At 40.2% G+C, this 22,426-nt stretch overlaps 1 protein-coding gene across 1 annotated transcript in view; it reads left to right on the forward strand.

Annotated features, from left to right (window-relative positions):
• Positions 1-22,426, forward strand: part of TTC6 (tetratricopeptide repeat domain 6) — a 136,090-nt gene that overhangs the window by 36,348 nt on the left and 77,316 nt on the right. Inside the window, exons 11-16 of the mRNA XM_090034981.1 lie at positions 2,832-2,894; positions 6,509-6,936; positions 8,932-9,427; positions 12,269-12,398; positions 14,528-14,703; positions 15,140-15,276. Coding sequence (XP_089891107.1) covers positions 2,832-2,894; positions 6,509-6,936; positions 8,932-9,427; positions 12,269-12,398; positions 14,528-14,703; positions 15,140-15,276 — 1,430 coding nt within the window. The remainder of the gene's footprint in view (positions 1-2,831; positions 2,895-6,508; positions 6,937-8,931; positions 9,428-12,268; positions 12,399-14,527; positions 14,704-15,139; positions 15,277-22,426) is intronic.

A 22,426-nucleotide genomic window follows, 5' to 3' on the forward strand; every position in this document is an offset into this window, starting at 1 on the left:
GTGGATGGGTTCTTCTCGACCTGGAAGGACGTGGGCAGTGGGGTTCCGCAGGGCTCGGTCCTCGGGCCCGCACTGTTCAACATCTTCATCAGTGACTTGGATGAGGGGGTAGAAAGCACCCTGTTCAAGTTTGCTGATGACACTAAGATGTGGGGGGATGTGGGTGCACTAGAAGGGTGCAATAGGCTACAAGCTGACCTTGACAGGTTGCAACGGTGGGCGGATGAGAATAGGATGGGGTTTAACACTGATAAGTGCAAGGTGTTGCACATGGGGAGGAAGAACCGGCACCACACTTACAGGTTGGGAAACTCCCCTCTTGCCAGCACGGAGACGGAAAAGGATCTTGGAGTCGTCATTGACTCCACGATGAACATGGGCCGGCAGTGTGGGGAGGCAGTCAAGAAGGCCAACCGTACCCTGTCATGCATCCACAGAGGCATCTCGAGCAGGTCCAGGGAGGTGATCCTCCCCCTCTATGCGGCACTGGTCAGGCCGCAGCTGGAGTACTGCGTCCAGTTCTGGGCGCCACACTTCAAGAGGGACGTGGACGATATGGAAAGAGTCCAGAGGAGGGCCACTCGTATGATCAGGGGTCAGCAGGGCAGGCCTTATGAGGAGAGGCTACGGGACCTGAACCTGTTTAGCCTCCACAAGAGAAGGTTAAGGGGGGACCTTGTGGCCTGCTACAAACTGGTCAGGGGGGATCAGCAGGTATTGGGGGAGTCCCTGTTCCCCCGTGCGCTGCCAGGAGTGACCAGGAATAACGGTCACAAGCTGGCGGAGGGTAGGTTTAGATTAGATATTAGGAGGCGCTACTTCACAGTCAGGGCGGCTAGGGCCTGGAACCGGCTTCCAGGGGAAGTGGTGCAGGCTCCTAGCCTGGGGATTTTTAAAAGGAAGTTAGATGAGCACCTTGCCGGGGTCATCTGACCCCGGTGCTCTTTCCTGCCAAGGCAGGGGGTCGGACTAGATGATCTACCTAGGTCCCTTCCGACTCTAGCTACTATGAAACTATGAAACTATTGGAAATGACTCGTGTGGCACTGTGACTGCACAGTAACAGCTGCTCAAGCAAGTACTAAATGACTGCAGTAACAACTGTACAGTCAGGAGCATGTGTAGATGCTCCCAGTAACTCCATGAGGTGAAAACAATTAAGGAAGGAATTATGACCTGCACTTTGAGTTACTGTCAGAGTTATCTGGGACAACTGATAAAATTCTCAAGGTAGTAGAGTTGCAGCATAAGTAAACCTCATCCTTTGCATCTTTGTCCTTTTCCCGTGTCTGGGACACTATGCCTTGTTCCTTTCTATATCATTCAGTGCAAAGCCATAGTTAACAACATCTTAATTAATGCATCTCATCACTAAAAAAATAGGATGTATTAGAATGTGACCTTGAGGACAAGCTTTTGATGACCTCCATGTATATTCTCGTCTAACCAGGAACTCAGGAGGCATAAAAACTTTTGCTGAGACAATTGCTTTAGGAAGAATGTTTCATTGGTATGCACATACAAAAAAACAGTGTATACTTCAGCTTCATCCAGCTCCATGCCCAGATCAAAGCCTTAGTGGCAACATTAAAATAGAATAGAATAACTTTCCAAATTAATTGACGGCATGTTAATAATTTTTATTATTACTCTTGCTATAACAATACAAGCTTGCTATTAAGATTTTGCATAAGGTTATTAATTAGGTGGGGACTATCCCACTTGTCAGTGGCTGGCAGTCATATGCCCATGAGCTGCACCAGCAGGGGCATACACCATAGAGGTCACACTAGTTGCGAGTATGGGCTCCACAAACTTCATTCCATGTGTGTGGGTGGGTGCATCACCACCCTTTGCACCATGTGTAGGTGGGTACAGTTTGGCCCTGTTCCACTAAGCACATGAATGCTGCAGCTGGAGTGGTAGGAGCAGTAACAGCTGGGTGGGAGGCTGAGGACAGAGCATGTTAACCCTTTAGGGGCTGCATGCACCCTGTGGGCTCCCAGTAGGATAGCTCTGAATTATATGAAGATAGGGTATATATATATAGGTGACCCTTGCCGTTTGTGAGGGATATGTTCCTGTGATCCTGAGGGTTTCCTGTATTGAATTCCTGTATTGAATCCTGTGATACTGAGGGTTTCCTGTATTGAATTTTGGCATCTGCTGGAAATGAAGTGGATACTTTCTAGAATCTTGGACATTTCATTGACAGCAATGGAAGCAGTATGAAGGTAGAATGAAAAGTTGGAGATATTTTTAAAAAAATCTAATGTTTTGAACTTTCAAGGTTTAAGATGGATGGGATATGTTCTGATGTATCCTTAATTGCATCATTTTATATCTATCTATCTATCTGCTATGCATTTTTACAACCTAGGAAAAAGAACATGGCACAATGTAGTACCTGCAAAGATACTCAAGCTAGGTTAAAAGAAGCTAGCTCAGGTAACAGAAACAGGATAGCAACATTAGCAGGGCTGCTTAAACCAGATGGAGTGCTATACTAACATGGCTATATCACCTGCAGTACCTAGGAAAATGTATTGTGCATCTCCACATAGTACAATGCAGTACTGTGCAGACATACAAATAAATGGAACTATGTGAAACTCCATATTGATAATATAAAATATCTGCAGCATGACTGCTTACATTTTCTTTTTCTTGTTTGCATTTATAATTTAGTTTCACTAATGCAGCTGTTGCTTAAATCCGCATCTTAGTACTAACACAGTGAATCTGTCATAAACAAGTGTTCTTATTGAAAACTATGTTATCAAGAACAGTAAATGTGAAGTCTCCATTTTTGCATTTTGTTTTAATTATAGACAAAAACCATTGTAAGAAGATGCCATTCCTTGCCAGATTTTTTTAGCACTGGAGAGTCAAAGGTACTATAACTTTTGCTAGATTTTGTTAGTTTTTATAGACCAATCTTATCTGTTTGATGCTTGGTTGTTTCTGTCTTCAGTAAAATAAAAAAGAGTTATAGCACAACATTGTATAAGTAATGTTTAAAATTAACTTTAGGAAGGAAATGTTTTTCCCTTAATTTAAAAAATGAGATCATTTGAAAAACAACTTTAATTTGGATTGATTGAATGGAATCTTCCAATCTAACAACAGAAGAATGGAGCCCTATACTAAGAGCCTCCTACTGACTTCACAAAAAAATTGGATAGGATCCCCATTCATGCGAGCAGTTCTTACTCATCTAGTTAATCCAAAGCAAGTGGTACAAGTTACTTGAGTAAAGATTTTCAGGATCAGCTTCTTGGATTCTAAATATTTCTGGACACTAGCATTGTCATGGTTTCTATCTGTAAAGTGCCATGCACCATATTGGACTCTGATTATAGCAGTATATAAATTATAGTTTTGGTTCTCAGATAGCATAAGGCAACAAAACATTAGGCATATTTTCCTTAGCAATCTTTTATCCTGTTCAAGATTTTTACTTTAAGAGCATTATAGGAGCAATATTTATATGTATGTATTTAAAATTTGTACACACCTCATGAAAACTAAAGTTTTAAACTGAGTTGTACCTGACTTTTCCAAAGACGGTGGGAAACGTAATGCCAGCAATTAAAGTTCAGTGCAGTAATAAATTATGGGTATGTCAACATGTGTATTTATGCACACCTAAACTTAATGAACCTTTACTTAAGGCACATTAAAGCGATTTAGGCGCCCATCTACAAGTGGATGCGCTAATGTGCTTTAAAGCACACTGAATGTAGGCACGAATAGCTAAGTTGCATTGGCACACATGCAAATGCGCTAATACACATTCACACAATGTGTATCCATTGGGCGCATCTACACATGCCTCTTTTAAGTGGGCTTAGTCTAAAATCATTTTTAAGGCGCATTAATGCGTGCCTTTAATATGCATTAAAAATGCTGACTTAAGGCTTTTTGAGCCTAAATTTGATACCTGCATAAAGTAGGTATCAAATTTAGGTGTGAATAGCTAAGTTGTCTTAGTGCATGGGTAGACATGCTAATGTGCATTAACACAGTGTGTGTCAATGTGCGTTAATGCGCATTAGCATGTCTGCATGTGCGCTAATGCGACTTAGCTATTCCCGCCTAAAGTTAATGTGCCTTAATATGTATTAGCATATCCATGTGTAGATGTGCACCCAAATCACCTTAATGTGCCTTAAGCAAAGGTACATTAAGTTTAGGCACCTGTAAATACATGTGTAAACATGGCTATTGATGCACACCATGTTAATGTGTATTAGCACATCTGCACATGGGCTAATGCAACTTGGCTATTCCTTCCTAAATTTGATACCTGCTTTATGACACGTGCCCTTAATGCTCCTTAAAAATGGTGATTTTAGACTAACTCCTCTTAGAAGAGGCATGTATAGACATGCACTACATGATTTAAATTGACAAATCTCCAATTTTGGTTATTTATTGATGGTTTTTAAAATACTAGACTTTTGTGTTCCTGTGAATAGCAGTCCTATTTTATCCAGTTTGCTATGTATACTTCATTAATTCATGCTAAGAGAATAAAATAAGAAATAAACTAGCTGAGCATTCATTCTTATACTGAAGACCCTGCCAGACGTTATATTTAAGACATGATTAACCAGTTAATCACATCTTAGGTTGAGAGCCAGCCACATGTTAAAGCAATTAATAGTGTCATAAAGCAAGGAATAAGCCACACAGTTATTCTATAAAAAATGTGTAATAACTTTGTGACTGGTTCCTATTACACCATTAATTGAATGTCTGGCCAAGTGTGTCCCTGTGGCTGGGAGCCCCGACAGCTGATAGGGCTCCTAGCCGTGGGGGTACACCATGTATCCCTGAAGCTGGGAGCCTGTAGCTGAGGGGGCTCCCAGCTGTGAGAGAGCACCATGCCACATGACACAGGGCTCTGTCAGCTGAGGGGGTTCTCAGCCATCTGAGTTTGCTACCTGCTGCTGCAGAAGGAGTCTGGGATTGTGATCCTGGGCTCCCCCTGTACTGGCAATAAGGTGTTATGGGATCTGATGCTTGATCCTGCAATCACACCTCCTGCCATCCATGTGTGGCATGGCAGGAAATGCAATTGTGTGGATAATGCATCAGATCCCATCATGTCTTTACCTGCACATCTGGTAGGGGCCTTCGCTTTTTAAAACCAGTGCATACAAGTGATTAAATACAAACATTTCTGTAGTGAATAAATGGTAGCATGCTTATAAAAATAATTATTTTCTTAAAGAAAACCTGCATACATCTTGCTGTTCTAAGCAGTCTAGAACTTCATAAGATGAAGAACGAATACATTTTATTTTTCATTGGGAATAAACTATCTAAAATGAAAGTTGACATTTCTAAGACCGGTACTTTTAATCATTGCTAAAACGAGCTGAAAATGGATGTACTATCTCTTTCATGGGTCCTTTATGTTTATTATGTAAATTTAATTATTTTTTAGGAATTGTCCAGAACTAAGCATTAAGCTGAAAAATATTAGTTATAATTATAAAGTTTCACATTACAGTTTTGTTTAGTTTAACAAGTGCTTCATTTCTCCTTACTTTTTAGGTAGTTAGGCAGACAGTATAGGCTGTAATTGTCCTTTAGTTTGTATGCCAAGAGTTTCTATTTGTAACCTGCCATATTTACGTGATTCCAAGATGATGTTTCCCACATTCATCATGGGGAAAGCAGGGCACATCTACACAAGACTCTTAATTATAGTAAAAGCCATGCTAATACACTAATGTGCAGTAAACTAATTTTACTGCACATTAATCATCACAAAAATGCTGGCTACTGCACATTTAGTTGGTACCTCATATTAGAGGTACTAAACTTCATGTGAAGTAGCAATGGTGCATTTAATGTATGTATAGACATGCCCACAAAGCCTCACTTTAGAATAGAGTATCACAGCTGGTAGCTGGGAGAAATGGCTGTATAGGGAGCCCAGGTGGGAAAGGGGCAGCATGAAGCAGCATGCAGCAGCAGCTTTACTCCCTGCTCAGCTCCCCTCCCCACAGGAAAGGAGGAGGCTGCACATTGCTGCTCCTGTGGCCTCCAGCAGCTGGGCCTCCCTGCATAGTGTATCCTCAGATATCCCAGCTGGAGTGGCAGGCAGGAGGAAGTCCCAGAGCTGCTCCTGCCCTAAGCTGCAGGGACAGCTGTGCTAGGAGCTGGGCTTTGCACCAGGGAGACTTCTCCTTTCCTGCCCTGCTGCCCTCCTCCCTTCCCTGTCTCCTGCTGTCTCTCCTGCCAGCCAGCAGCAGGCAGCCTTCAGTATTGTTCAGACACACATACTTTGAAAGATATTCTGATGACTCTGGATACAATGTTGTGTTTTCTTTGAATTACTTTTTTGCATAGCATAGTCTCACTGAAACAGTTTCTTTTCCCTTGTTTTCAAATAAAATATTAATATACATTTCATTCAGACTATGCAATTGGAATATATAAATCTTATTTCAAATGAATATCAAATAAAACTAGCTTTTTTTCCTCCTAACAGATAAATTTGATTAAAAGATCGGTCTCAGCACCAGAGATGGCTGATTTCAAAGAAAAAACAAAATTAAAGATGTCAGCTAATTTCAAAACCAGCATGAAAGAGATGAAGGTTATGAAGCAACGGATATCTGAGCTAAAGGTTGAGACTGAGAGTGAGAAAAGTTTCCCTACTAAGCATCTATTGAATAAAAACTATGATGACCCTCAGTTAGTACTGACAGAAATGCCAGTGGAAAAACAGCCATCTGTGACCAGACAAGGAGACAGTGAGAATGACATTGTTCTTGCTGAGAGAGCGCGAGAGGCTGGGATTAAATACATTGTTTTTCCAAAAAGAAAGAAATCAAAGAGATCAAAGAAGATAATAGACTCTACAAAATTGAAAGCTGTGATTCAGTTATTAAATCAACCCCCAAAGAATCTTGAAAGGTTTTCTTTAATTAATATATATTTTTAAATAACTTAATCAATTGTCATCTTTTACTTATTTTTTCCACTTTTTGAATGCCAAGTATTACTCAAATTTAGAAATTATTTAAAGGGCATGATAAACTTTTTTTTGAGGACAGTGGTACTCAGCTGGTAATGAAGGTTGAATATTGTGTGTCCATGCCAGAAGATTAGCTTAATTGTTGCAACAGTACAGCTAAAACTATCAGACTGCATTCCTCTGAAAGAACAACAAGAAATTCTGTGTTTACAGGGAACTGAAATCCTAGGCTGTTTTGTCCTGTTAGTTGCACAGATTACATCCAAGAAAGCAGTTCCATCTTTTTACCCTGTTTGAATGCATAGATCGCTCAAATCTATTAGTTGTCACTATCTTATTCATTTGTGATGGAGGTAAAAAGAGATGTGACCTCAGGAGGTAATCAGGGATTAAAGTGCCACAGAAGCAATAAAAGCATGTTAATACTTTTGCTTAAACCTGCTTTTTAGTATAGTGATTGGATAACAAACTAGGTCTTAAGTGTTATTCATCTTTACTGTTGCATTAAATGTGTGTGGGAGAAGTACTTGCTTATGCACCTTCTAGTGTTTTTTAGTATGCACTGATTGCATATATAGTGATACTGAGTCCTGATCCTTCAATCCATTTTACCTTTTAGCTAATTGGCGATTCTCTTTTCACAGGTTCTTATGATGTCAACATTTCTTTTTTTTGCCTTGGCTTAAAAAGCTGTCTAAATTGAGCAGTGTGGCTTATTGCCATGATGCCTTTAGTTTGGGTGAACATGATGACAGTTTTCTGAAAGTAACTTTTTAAACATGCTTTTTGAGATGAGAGTTTTCATAGCACTTTTATTAAGATTAAGGTTCTCCATTTCTGTGTGGTATGCTGTATGGCCTTCACTCAGAAGTGGCTGTACTTTAGTGTTTTTATATGTGTCTAGTTTTGTTTTATTTTGAGAAAATAAGATTCTTTGGAATGAAAGTGTCTGGAAAAATATAAAATATTATCTCTACATTCCATCTTAGCACTCCCTTCTTTGGTGGTAGGGATAACATTGTTTGTGTTAAAGATTAGCTTAGCTGCTAAAGACTGCAGTGTTTCTTTGTCACTGAATAGTTTGAAATAGGTCTTAAATCAGACATAGAGCAGATTTTGATGTTGAACATTATTAAGGCTTCCAGCTGAGAGGTTATCTGTGATCTTTACAAAGAAGCTTTCATTATGGGCCTAGTTTTGGAAATGACCTTTTGGAGATTAATTTCTCACATCTTACAATTTGGTTGATGTGCCTAGACACATACTCTTGTTGGCCTGCTTAGAATCCCATTAGTATCTATAATTCATGTATTTAATCTAGTTATCTAGGTTGTTATGTAGCTCTTGAACTTGTCTATTTCTCAGGCCTAGCTTTGTCCTTAGTTTAAATTGGGAACATTTCAGGAGGGGGAACTAGATGCTGAATGCTGTTAGTTATTCATTAGATTTATATTCTGCCCTTCTCAAAAAAAGCCTCAGAGTGACTTACAATAAAAGACAAGATAACTTCTAAAAGCAAGTAAAATATTAAATAAGATATATAAGGTATATAACAAAAACTCCCCAAATAGTAACCACACTACCTTGCTTTCTAGATGTCTGCACAAATAAAAAGGTTCTTGCAGTGCATCTGGAAGACGTCCAGGCTTGGGCTCTGGTGGGCCACAAGGGGGAGGGAGTTCCAGAGCAGAGATGTTACTACTGTGGGAAGACTTGCACCACAGATGAAAATAGAGTATATTTGTGTTTGCTTGTGATTTATTTTTATTTTATTTTATTTTATTTTACTAATGGTTAGGTAAAAAATATACAAGTATTGTTCATTAAAACAATTTTGTTATTAGTTGAAAAGTTATTGATTGTCAAATCCTGACCATGTTATATGTATAACTTGAAGATCCTCTAGTTAATTTTAACATCTTTTTCTGACTCAGATCTGTATCCCTTGGAAGCCTTCATTCACATCGTAAATATTGTATCAAAGTACCTCCATCGGTCCGATATTATCGAAGTCCCAGTCTTCCTCGTTTATTAGATTTTGAAAAGTTTGCAGGAAGTAAAGGAGGAATTCCAGAAGAGTCTGGTGTTCGTGAGTGGGTCAAAGAAATCTGGTATAGCTGGTTCGATGAAACTTTCCCTCCAAGCAGGAGTCCTTCTGAAGAAAAAGGCGTTAAAATACAAACAGAAACTAAAAAAACAGATTCTGGAGAAGAAACAAAGCCAAATTTAGAAATAGAACTAGTTGATTCAATTAAACCTTTTCTGGTAGAAGATGAAGTTGTTAATATTGAAGATTTAGAAGCAGAAATTAGCAGACTAACACTCCTAATAGAGAAGGAAGGAAACTCCTCAGCATTTCACTATTGTAGACGTGGAGCAATAAACAGGAAGCTAGGCAAGTTAAAATCTGCTATGGAGGATTTGGAAAAAGTAAGTTGATTACAAAATTTGTCTGATATAACAAATTTTTATCCCTATAACAAAAAGAGGCTTGAAAACAATTACAAAAAGCTGAAACAAACCTTTAAAATTCTAGAATGTCTCATTTGAAGAAAGAAAGCATGGTTAAATCAAACCTTTATGCAAATAGTGATTTTCTACATATTTGCATACTTGTGGCAGAGGCCGTCTTTTAAGGCATGTTTGTATAGCATCTAGGCATTCAATGACTACTGTAATAAAATGCCAGTTTCTGGTATTAAAGGCACACAAGGAAATGAGGTGGCTAGCATAATGTCTAGTCATTTTTGGTTTCTGAGACTGGTTGCCTAGGTACTCTTTGACAGTTCTTCATACAGTTTGCTTTATATAGCCATCAGGTACAATGCCTAAACAGCTTTGACATTAGTGGCCAAGATACCAGGAGAATGCTCACTCTTCTAGGTGACAGTCAGGTTCTTTCTTGCTTGCCTTCCTCCTGGTTCCATGACTCTTACCTTCCTTTTCGCCCAGTAGCTCATCTTCAGCTGGAGGGATATAGGATCTGATCCACACGTGGCGCTTTGGGCATTTTCATGGGAAGTGGGAGATGTAAATCCAAATCTCCTCTGGCTGAAGAGTGCCTAGACCCTAGATCTGCTTCCTGAGCAAGTGCTCTAACCACTAGATTATTGTGAATGGGTCCTTCTCTGTCATCAACATCTCAGTGACATTCAGTCTCTTTAGTATGGTTTTGGCCTGCCTCATAAATTGGCGGCCTTGCACAGAGTTTATTTGCTTCCCAGACAGAAATTGATCACACATGACTTAGATGGAGTTAAACATCTAGGAGGCTGTTCTAAATAGTTTTACCTTGCACAATATTCCAAATCTGGTTGCCTCAGGATCTTTCCAAACCAGAAAATGGAGACATGTAAGAAACCTAGGCACCTTAGTGTTTTGTGCCTATTGCACAAAGTGAAAAAACCTTACATTTTGTGATTCAGAAATGTAAAAAAACTCATAAGAACCTGTTCTTAGAGGCAGAACAGGATCTAGGCCATAATCTGCTGAACTGTTTAAAATTAAAATATTCACAGTACTTTTCATTATCTTTTTAATTTCATATCTTTATCATTCCCAAATGCCTTAGAAAATAGGGGAGCTTTGCAACCTGACTTGAAGGTAATAGGAGAGCAGATACACTCATGTCAATTTTGCATATATATTTCTTTTGTGGTTGTTAGATATCTGTAATAGACCTCATGACTAAAAAGGGTAAGAAATTTATTTCCCTTGCAGTTACTCCATCAAGTGATTCCTGTTAATGAATCACTTAATATTTTTCAGAGCAGTACCTGTAGCACAGTTCACATATGGCCCAAGCTTACATATTTTACAAAATGAAAAATGCAAAATATTTACTACTTTCACACAGGTCAGCAGTGTGCAAAATTTTATTTCTCCTTTATAATTCAACTACATTTCACTTTTTAAAAAGTGATGAACTGTGGTGTGACCCCTAGGCTATTTTATACTTTAATTTGAGTATCCTAATAATTTATGCCTTGACCCTGCCTACACTTAAGCATTTATTTTAACGTTTCTCTGTATGAATAACTTCAGTGGAACTGGTTGCATGCTAGAATTAACAAGTTTCATAGTTTGTAGGGTTGGAAGGGACCTGAGCAGATCATTGAGTCTGACCCCCTGCCATGGCAGAAAAGAGTACTGGGGTCAAACATCCACAGCAAGGTGTTCATCTAGCCTCCTCTTAAAGACCCCCAGGGTAGGAGCCAGCATCACTTCTCTTGGAAGTTGGTTCCAGATCCTAACCGCCCTGACCATGAAGTAGCGCCTCCTGATATCTAGCCTAAATCTACCCTCTGCCAGCTTGTGACTGCTATTCCTAGTCACTCCTGGTAGTGCTTGGGGGAACAGGGACTCCCCCAATGCCTGCTGGTCCCCTCTGATTAGTTTGTAAATGGCCACTAGATCCCCCCTCAGCCTTCTCTTCTGGAGGCTGAACAGGTTCAGGTCCTGTAGCCTGTCCTCGTACAGCCTGCCCTGTTGCCCCCTGATCATGCGAGTGGCCCTCCTCCGGACCTTCTCCATGTTGTCCACATCCCTCTTGAAGTGCGGCGCCCAGAACTGGACGCAGTACTCCAGCTGCGGCCTGACCAGTGCCAGATAGAGGGGGAGGATCACCTCCTTGAACACTCCTTGGACCTGCTTGAGATACATCTGTGGATGCAGGACAAGGTGCAGTTGGCCTTCCTGACTGCATCCCCACGCTGCCTGCTCATATTCATCTTGGCATCAATGATGACTTCAAGATCCTTTTCTGCCTCTGGGCTAACAAGAAGGGAGTTCCCCAGCCTGTAGGTATGGTGCCGGTTGTTCCTCCCCAGGTGCATCACCTTGCACTTGTCAGTATTGAATCCCATCCTATCCTTGTCCGCCCACCCCTGTAACCTGTCTAGATCTGAATGCAGCCTATTCCTCCCTTCCAGCATGCCCACATTTCCCCACATCTTAGCGTCATCAGCATATTTGAACAGGGTGCATTTTACCCCCTCGTCCAAGTCACTGATGGAGATGTTGAACAGTGTGGGCCCGAGGACCGAGCCCTGCTGAACCCCACTGCCCACATCCCTCCAGGTCGAAAATGACCCTTCCACTATCACTCTCTGGGTACGACCCTCCAGCCAGTTGGTGACCCAAGTGTTTCCAAGCTTTGGAGCTTTCATATTATTTACATAATATTTGCATTTTGGACTAATCCTCTGTATTCAGGAAGCTCCTTGCACATTAAGTATAAATAATATATTTATTTCACATTTTCTTTCATAGGCTGTAAGCTTAGAACCACTGTTACTTAATGCATATTGGCACAGACATTTAATTTACCTCTTTCAAGCCAAAATTCCAGCTGCCTTGGATGACCTGAATCATATAATTAAGTGGAACAAAAATAGTGTGGGTGAGTGCCTTGAATTGTGACTGCTGAATTTAAACATTTTATTTCTTACAAATTATTGAACTCTACGCTGATTTTTTTGCATGTTCTGAAATCTCTTCAGTAGGGTAACCTGCAGCTTGTAAGGTTTAATCTAAGCCCAAGTATTTGCAGGATCAGAGCCAAAGTCAGATATTTTAGAACAGTAACTATATATTGTATTTCAATATTTAGACAAGTATAATGAAGTTTTATCCGTCACTGTTATTAAGAAAGCTGATACTGATCCTGAGAAGGGGTTTACAAACCCTGCATTAGCCAATCTAAGTCAATGAGCTGTTATGCGTTTCATCAACCAGGACCTTAACTATTGTCTGAAAGGTGTTAGAATAGAAGGAGAAACCAAACAGGGGGAAACTTTACCCAATCACTGGCAGAACAAAAAGGATATATGTGAAGGAGGGCAGGTGGAAGGCCAATTGTTTTTGAAAAATGGCTGGTGGCCCCTTGTTTGAGAGAAAGAAGAGCCTGAAATGGTACGTGCACCAGCATTTGGGGACTATTAGTATAGACTTGCCTGTGAACCTAACTGGGACTGTGGTCAACTGGAGATTTCCTGAAGCAAGAGAGTCCTATGATAAGTAGCTGTTAGTCTGTTTGTACTTTAGGGTGGTTAATAAGACTGGTGGGACTGGACATGGCCCCAGGAGCCAATTCTTTTCCATCCCACAAGTAGCTGTGCAAGGTTGGAGATTCCTCATTGTTTTAAGGCAGAGGCAAACTATGTTCTCCTCAGCCCTGCCCATCAATCCTCTTTGTCCACTAGATGTATCCACTGTCCCATTTTCTGCTTTGGGGAGTTCATTCATATTTTTCCTTTTATTCTAATTTTTATTGCATGCAAATAGTGGTATCCGTAGCTACCCACAGCAGTTAAGATTAAAATGTATTTTAAGACTAAAATATCATTTTATTGACTCCCTTTTTTAGCTATTCATATGTAATCAAACTAATTTATTTTAGACTGACATTTTGTTACTTACCTTAAGTTCATTGTTCTTGAAAGGTGAAGCAGAATTGTTTTGAGGTTTGTGTATGGGTATAAACATTCTTTTATAAGGTTTAATCAGAAGTTTTACACAAATATGACCTAACTCATGGCTGTTAGTTTGTCCACACTTACATTTTTTGCAGTGTGTCTCAAAGCCACACGCTGAGTTTAAAATATATTAGCTTTGAAGTTGCTAGGAGCTTTCATTCATATGTAGAATTTCTTTTGTAATCTCAATCTACAGTTTAGAATGTTGTGCAGAAGTATGCAAGGTAGGCCTTGCTGTTACATTAGTTAGACTAAAATGGCCTTGAAGTTTTAGGACGCTGTGGGCACGTTTACACACATACTTTAACGTGCATTAGCTTATTTCAATGCGCATTAAAGTGTCACTAAAAAAACAGTGCTATTTAGTTAATATGCATTAAGACAGGCTAACGTGCGTTTTCCTAGTATCTCACAAAAGAGGGTGCCTATACATGAGCAGGGAGGCTGCTCTGACACGTTGAATTCCAGCGGTTTGGAGCAGACTCAATTAACTGAGTGTGCTGAAGCCTGGCAATTACCATGCTCCAGCAGCCTCCCACATCTGGTGTATTGGTACCCCCACACTTCAAAATGGAGCTTGTTTAAGTTTTAGATAAAATGCCCCTACTGCCATTGTGAAGGATGTGGGCACTGATGCATGAGACACTTTGGGTGGTTTAATTAGAGTGGCTCCAATTACAGTGCCCCCTCCCCACTTGTGGAGCATGTGTATAAATGCCCGAAGGTAATAAATTTAATGCACATTAACTAAAGTGTGTTAATGCACCTGCAGATGTGCCCTGTAAAATGTGTTTAAATGCATTTGAATTAGTAAAGACTCACCATTACTAGGGAACCTCAGAAGAGCTATCAGAACTGTGTGGGTTAGAAAACTGCTGTATGGTTGTGAGGACAGAGATATAATTCTAAAATTTGTGGTCTGCTCGAAGAGTAAGAGACAATGGAACCTACTTTTATTATTATTAATATTGTATTATTTTTATGTAAGTGACAGATTAATTGTTAGTATTTTATGTTTTTACATATTGCCCTTTACTTTTTTGATGCATTTCAGATGCATATTTGTCAAAGGCTGAAATTTATAGAAGGCAGGGTAATAATGCATTGGCAATCATAAATTATACATTAGCAGAGAAATGCAACCCTACTGATGATGACATTTATTTCCGGAGAGCTGAGTTGTTGGAGAATGAAAATGAATTGTTATTGGCCATGGAAGATTATACTAAAGTAGGTTTACCTTTTTGTTGTTTTAAAGTAAAGTGGCAACTATATGTATCTTGCAAGCAGCTTTCAGAAAGAGTTACTCTAACAAGACAGAGAAAAGGAAAGAATGTCAGAGCCATGGAAGTTGATACATAATTTCTGTAACACATACCCAGAGAGAGAACTAAATTAACCGTTGATTTATAAGCTTATTTCATTTGGTTGTGTGCTCCCTTTTTCAGACATATGGGGAAAAATGGCAAAGGAGATTCAGGAACAAGGACTTTTTTTTAAAGAATGGAAGATAATTTATGTAACACATTCTTTGCCATTTGGTTTCTGATTTTTAAATCAGAATCTTTAAATCAGATTTTTAAATCTTGGACAGTTAATCAGTAGGACTAGTGCATACCAATTATTGGATATCAAATATTGTATGCCTTCTTATTTTTCATGGTAGTGTTTTCGTTGCAACCCAAAAAGAACAGACGCACTAATGAAACATGGAATACATTCCTTTGAGAAATCAGCTTTGACTGTTGCTATTGAGGATTTTACAGCTGTAATTAAGGAAGACCCAAACAATGCTCAGGCAAGGTAAGATATGCAGCTTAGAATTATTATTTTAATATTGGAATAGACTTTGTGAATTCTCTACATTTTTAATATTTAATGCATGCTTTAGAAGTCACACCAGTTAAATACCCACAGTTTCCAAATGATATCTAACAGAAGTTGAGTCTTTTAGGTCAATGTATTCATTAGAGAAACTATATATCGACTTCATGGACATTGGACCAGTCCCAGTTCAGCAAAGCAGATAAATGTGTGCTTAAATGTGATTCAAGTGAATGTTTTAGAGTTAGTTGGATTTAAACATATGCTTAAAGTTAAGGGCATGCTTAGTATTTAGTTTGTTAGGTGCCTAATTCCCTCAGTTTACGTGGAAAACTCCAACTTTAGCATTTCTGGATTCATAGATTCATAGATTGTAGAGTTGGAAGGGGCCACAAAGGATCATCGTGTCCCCTGCCTCTGGCAGGAAAGAGGACCAAGATCAGATGACCCCAGCCAGGTGACATTCTTCCTAATGTCTGACCTGAATCTACTCTCCACTAGTTTGTACTGTGGAAGAAATCAAACTGCATTGTGGTTGAATCAGAACTGACAGAACCAGCTTTTCTTTATTTAGGGCTATACTGTGATCACAGGGAAAATTCCATACAGCAAGGACAATCACCCACTTGTCTGTTTCAAAGGAATCCTTGAACTCTACAAGTTACAAGCATATTTTTACTTAAGACAGAGATAGGAAAAAGTACAACCTTGGACAGTAAATCACTGATCTAACACACATACAGACATACAGGCAGTTTACTTAAAGAAGAGTGAAAGATTGTGCTTATAAAAGTAGTTATCAGTTTCTGGTTTCTCAGAGAGAAAAATAAACTTAACATCCATACACAGGGTAATATATCAAGACAAAACAAGGCATGCAGAATTTCTTATCTTAGAACATTTAACTGAAATAAGCAGCATCAGCACCTCTGGTCTCTGTCTGTTTTCTTAGTCAAGTAGTTAGGAGCCCGATTAAATTTATTACCACATTTCCTTCTTTTTTTTTTTTTTCTAACAAGTTAGATATCTATAGCCATTAGCCTGTCACTTCTAGTTTTTCTTCCTCTTTACTTTCTGCTATTTCAACATACAAATTATATACTTCGTTTCTGGTTGATGGGCTATTCCGCATTTGCATGGCAGCACAACTTAAGCAACATTGTATTATCATAAACACTAGGCATACTCCAATAAAAACAACAAACAATATCAACAAACTATGAATGACGGTAGAGCCTAAGGAACTGAAAATAGAGCTAAACAAAGAACTCAAATGCCAATTTGACTTATGCAATTTAGCTGATCTTTTTGAATATGTTCACTTAAATCCTGGATTTCTTCTGAATTATCGGGAATATAAGTACAACATTCTTTACTTATTAAAGCACAGACTCCTCCTTTGCCGGCTAGTATATAATCTAACTCAAGTCGGTTTTGTAATGTCATTTGCCTTATTTCCTTGATTTCTATATTTATTTTATCAAAACTGTCAGCAGTAGCATTAGCAATCTTTTCCAGAGAAGCTGCACCTTTCTTTATCTTGGACATAGCTAAGCCTGCGCCATAGCTGGGGAACATTATACCCCAAAACCTTTGATTTTTCTGTAATTTCGCGAACATTGCAAATTCTTCGTTTAGGTAAGTGAGATCTAATAGTAAAGGCAGGATATGCTGCGGAGACATAGCATGTTCCTCTCCAACCGGAGGGAAGATTTTTATAGGCCTTATCTCCACGCACAAAATAGTGACCAGCTAATGCAGTAAATCCACCTGTATTACAGTTCATCATTTTTTAATAATAACCTGAAAATTCTTTGATTAATGACATAACAGAAAGAATACCGGTATCCCAGGAACTGTTGATCAATTCACCTTGGGTATTAAATTCTCCTTCACACTTACTGACTCCTACTGCAACACAAGTTCCATTACAGGTCCAACAAAACTTTCCAGGGGTGGCATACCCTAATTGTACATAGTTGGACTGGTTGCAACTTACATTCTGCCAGATTTCGTTCCCATGAAAATTTGAATAGTAAGGGGCTAACATCAGAGTTGCATTCAAGGGTACTGGTATCATGGGTATCCCTCCGGTAGAATAGATAGGGACATGACTACATATCCAACAACGAGAGACATTTAAATCTATCCCAGTTTGATTAACTAAAGACAAGAACACATTTTCATGAAATGATCTTCTTTGTCAGTGCGGAAGTGTAGTTTGGTTTACAGAGTTTCTCATAACTGATGAATCAAGTTCATATAAGATGATCCAAAAAGAAATACTGAGAACTACCCAAATCACGACTAACCAACTCCACCTCAGGAACCAGGAACTAGGTAGAGGCCTTTTTCCTGTCTCGAAGGGCATAGTGGTGTCATTGGGGCACAACTTCTTCACTCTGTAGTGGCAAATCCTCTTTGCCAGTAGGCACTTGGCTTACTACTGGTCTTGAGTTCTTCTGCTGGCAGGCGCTAGGCTCATTACCAGTTTGTGGAGGCTGATTACAAAATTGATATGGAGGAGACTCTGGGTCTAACGGGGCTGATGTTTTCTTACTATGTGAAGCATGAATCCATGTCTGGAGTCCTTGACACTTTATTTCAGTGTTGGTGATCAGGAGTACCTGGAATAGGCCTTTCCAGCGAGGTTCCAGCGATGACTTTCATTGATGGACTTTTATATGGACTCAGTCACCAGGCAGGATAGAATGGCACAGCTCATCTGGTTCTTTGGGGAGAGCTGCCTGCACCTGTGAATTAAAAGCCTTAACACACTTCATTAGTGCCTTATAATAGTCCAGAATGGTATCATCAAGTGAATGTATATTGCAAAAGTGGAAGGCAACAGGTGGTGAGGCGGGGAGCCTCGTGGGTCTTCCCATTAGAATTTCATGTGGGCTAAGCCCAGTCTTTCGGTTGACAGTAGATCTCATACTCATAAGGGCCATGGGAAGTGCATGTGGCCATTTTAGGTGAGTCTCAGCATAAATTTTGGCCAGTTTATTTTTCAGAATGCCATTTTGGCGTTCCACTCAGCCCAAAGCCTGTGGATGGTATGGGCAATGAAAGTTCTGTTGGATCTGCAGGACTTTGCAGACTTCTTTCATTATCTGTCCAGTAAAATGAGTTCCTCTATCAGAGTTTAGGGATAATGGAATACCAAACCTTGGAATAAAGTCTCTGAGCAACTTTTTGCTTATGGTGATGGTGTCAGCTTTTGTACATGGGTAGGCTTCTACCCATCCAGAAAACATACATACAATAACAAGAACATATTCATAAGAACAACATTTCTGTATTTGAATAAAATCTAATTGTAAATTTACAATGGTCCCCAAGCTGGGGGATGTGCTGCCTTCTTTGTTTTTACAGGCTTTCCCACATTATGGGCTTGGCAAATAGGACAGGTGTAGCAGTACTGTTGAGCCACAGATGGAAAAGTTGGAGCAAACCAATCAAGCTTAACAGCTTCTGTCATCCCCCCTTTGCTCACATGTGCTATGCCATGTATACGCGAGCAAGATGAGGACAAGGGAACATCGGGGCAACCAGGAGGCTGTCCGGGGGGCGCCATAAATAGTCAGGGTGTAACATACACCCAGCCAGTCTCCATGTATATTTCTCTGGTTCTGAAACCTGATCTTGGAGGAGGGCAATGTCGTGAAGACTTGCCAATGGAGACTGGTCAGTCGGAATGGACAAAAACACAGGTGTAGCCTGAGGAGTGGAAATAGCCGCAGCTTTGGCAGCAGAATGTGCCAGAGCATTTCCACGTGTAACATCATCCTAAGGTTTCTGGTGAGCTTGACATTTAATAATAGCAACAGCAGAAGGTAATTGTTAAGCATTCAACAAGGCATTTACGTATGCACCATTACTAAACTTGGCACCTCCTGAAGTGAGGAAGCCTCTTTGTTTTCAAAGTTGACCATAATCGTGTACAATACCAAAAGCATAGCGAGAATCAGTATAAATATTAACAGAGGCACCAGAGGCGAGGGTGCAAGCCCTGGTGAGGGTCACAAGCTTGGCAACTTGAATTGAATACACATTAGGTAAGTGATGGCTTTCTATAACATCATATTGGGAACATACTGTATATCCTGCAACAAGGGAACCTTTTGAGTTTCTTTGACATGATCCATCAACATAGAACACTAGATCTGGGTTTTGCAAGGGGTTGTCCTTTAGATCAGTGTGGGGCATTGTTAGGTGAGCAGTAACAAAAATGCAATCATGGCGTTCACATTCGGAAGGGGTAGGTAACAGAGAAGAGGGTTTAAAATAGGGCACCTAGTTAGGGTGACATTTCCAGCAGAGAGAAGCAAGATTTCATACTTAGTTAATCTAGCATTTGAAAGGTGTTGGGTTTTTGTTTTTAGCAAAAGGGCTGCTACAACGTGTGGGACAGCAACAGTAAGGGGAGAACCTAATACAAGGGTAGAGGAAAGTTCAACAGTGACAGCAGCTGCAGCTACAGCACAGAGACATGAGGAAGTCCAGATGCAACTGGGTCAAGAGCAGAGCTATAATAAGCAATGGGACGGTGCTTGTCTCCATGTGTTTGAGTGAGTACTGCAAGTGCAAATCCATCCTTTTCATGACAAAAGAGAATAAAAGGTTTAGTATAATTAGGAAGGCCTAAGGCAGGAGCTTGTGACAGAGCTTGTTTAATAGAGGCAAAAGCGGCTTTGATCTCTGAAGTCCATGGTAAAGGCTATGGGGTGTTAACAAGAGTCAGATTTTGCAACGGCTTGACTATAGAGGCATAGCTGAGTATCCGCTGGTGGCAGTAGCCAGCCATGCCTAGGAAGGTACGCATTTGGGACAGAGTAGTTGGTTTAGGGATTTTAAGAATAGCTTCTATTCTGAAAGAGGAAAGCAGTCATTCTCCAGCAGAAATATCGTGACCTAAGTAGTGGACACGAGGAAGACAAAGTTGTAGCTTTTCTTTAGATGCCTTATGGCCTTTTAGGGCAAAAGAGGTGACGAGAGTTAAAGAATCAGTTTTACAGGCTTCAAGGAAGGTAGATGCCAAGAGCAAATCATCAACATATTGCACAAGCACAGAATTTTCTTTAAATATTATGTCATCTAGATCTTTTTTCAGAATTGGAGAAAAAAGAGAAGGGGATTCAGTATAGCCCTGGGGCAATCGCATCCAGGTATACTGAAGCCCTTGATAGGTAAATGCAAAGAGAAACTGGCTATCAGGGTGTATAGGAATAGAGAAAAATGCAGAACACAAGTCAACAACAGTAAAATAATAAGCATTAGGAGGAAAACAGGACAAGATAGTAGCTGGATTTGGTACAACAGGAAAAGTAGTTAAAACTGCAGAATTTACCATATGGAGGTCTTGCACAAAGCGTTAGGTATTCTTTCCAGGTTTTTTTACAGGAAGAATAGGTGTATTACAAGGGCTCTTAGTATGGACAATGATACCTTGCTTTAAAAGGGCAGTTATAACAGGGCGTATCCCTTCTTCGGGTTCTGGACGTAAAGGGTATTGAGCAACTTTGGGTAAAAGCTTAGCTAGGTTTAATCTAATTTTTACAGGCTGGGCAGTACGGATTTGTCCTACTTTATTAGCATGCTGGGACCAGAGAAACAGAGGGACAGCTTTTATGATTTCTTCTTGTGACACAGAAAGATCAGGGAACTCAGGCTCAGGAGGTGAGCTAGCTAAGGCAGCAAGTACAGCCATTTTGTTAATACAGGGTACCAAATAGACACCATTAGGAGAGCAATAAATAGTACAGCTGAGTTTACAAAGCAAATCTCTGCCTAACAAATTAACAGGAGAACAAGGACTAAGGAGAAAGGTATGTTGATCAGAAACAGGGCCAAGAGAAACATGTAATGGTTGGGAAACAGGATGAGGAACTATTTGATTTGAAATTCCTACAGTGTTTACAACAACAGAGTAGAGGGGAGTTGTGCAAAATTCTTCAGCTCGAAGAGTAGAGTGGCTTGCACTGGTGTCTACTAAACATTTTGTAGAGATGCCATTTATTAAACAGGAAACGAAGGGATCATCTTGATCAAGTGGGAGAAGCGGGGCTGTGATGATGTTACTATTTCCCAGGCTGGCCTAACAGGAGGCTCCCTGATTCGTGACAGAGAATTGAGTGAGAGGAGGTGGTGGCGGGTCAAAAGACATCCCTGGCTGGCCAGGCCGGTGAGGACATTGAGCCTTCCAGTGTCCTGGTTGGCCACAATAATGACAGCTGTTCCTGGCCTTTAGAAAGAAGTCCATGGACAAAAGCAGAAGCAACTGCTTCTGGGGCAGTTTCAGCTGCATTTTCAATACCAGAATGTCTTTCAAATACTAGTATCAAGCAGTCCATGTAGTCTGCTGGGGTTTCTCCTTTATTTTGTTTACAGTTATGTATTTTGGCCCAGTCAGTTTTTCTGGGGCAAATTTTAAGCACAGCCTCAAGGAGGTGTCTTTGGGCATCTGCTAAGGGATTTCCAATTCCAGGGTCTTGAAGAGCCCAAGTAGCCTGTGTAATGAGGCGGTTGCGGACCTCAGAAGGCAGAACACTTCTCATTAATTGGTTCAAATCTGCCCATGTTAGATCATAACAATGGATTACGGTTTCCAATTCATCTCTAAATTTCTGGGGTTCCTCCCTGATGTTGGGAAATTGTTTAACAAGGTTTAGGAGATCTCCTGGGATCCAGGGGGCATGGACTGTAAATGTAGTTTCCCCATTTGGACCTTGCCTTGGAAGTTGGCGTAAAGGCATAAGCTGAGCCTTTTTAAGTTTTAAAGAATGGGCTGGACCATACTGGGTACCAGACCTTAAACAAGAGGAGGGGGTTGAGATTTCAGGAGACAGACGCCCTGTCTCCGGTGGACATGGGCATGCCTCAGTGGTAGGTGATGGTTGTTGAGTGATAGTTTCCTGGTGAGGTGGGCTAATCCTGCTGGAAGAGTCTATTTGGTTACTTTGGACTTCTTCAGGTTCAGGTTGTGCCTGGGACTGATATGGGGGTGGCACATTAAGAAAATCTATTATATCTTCTGCAGATTCATTCTCAGTTATTTGTGGATAAAGTTGTTTTGGTGCTAACGGTACTGTTGCGGGGGGGGGGCGGCCCTTTTGGTGTACTTTTCTGT

The sequence above is a fragment of the Crocodylus siamensis genome, chromosome 2 (genome assembly GCF_052110815.1).
Source record: "Crocodylus siamensis isolate JL-2025a chromosome 2, ASM5211081v1, whole genome shotgun sequence".
In the NCBI taxonomy this organism is placed as follows: Eukaryota; Metazoa; Chordata; order Crocodylia; family Crocodylidae; genus Crocodylus; species Crocodylus siamensis.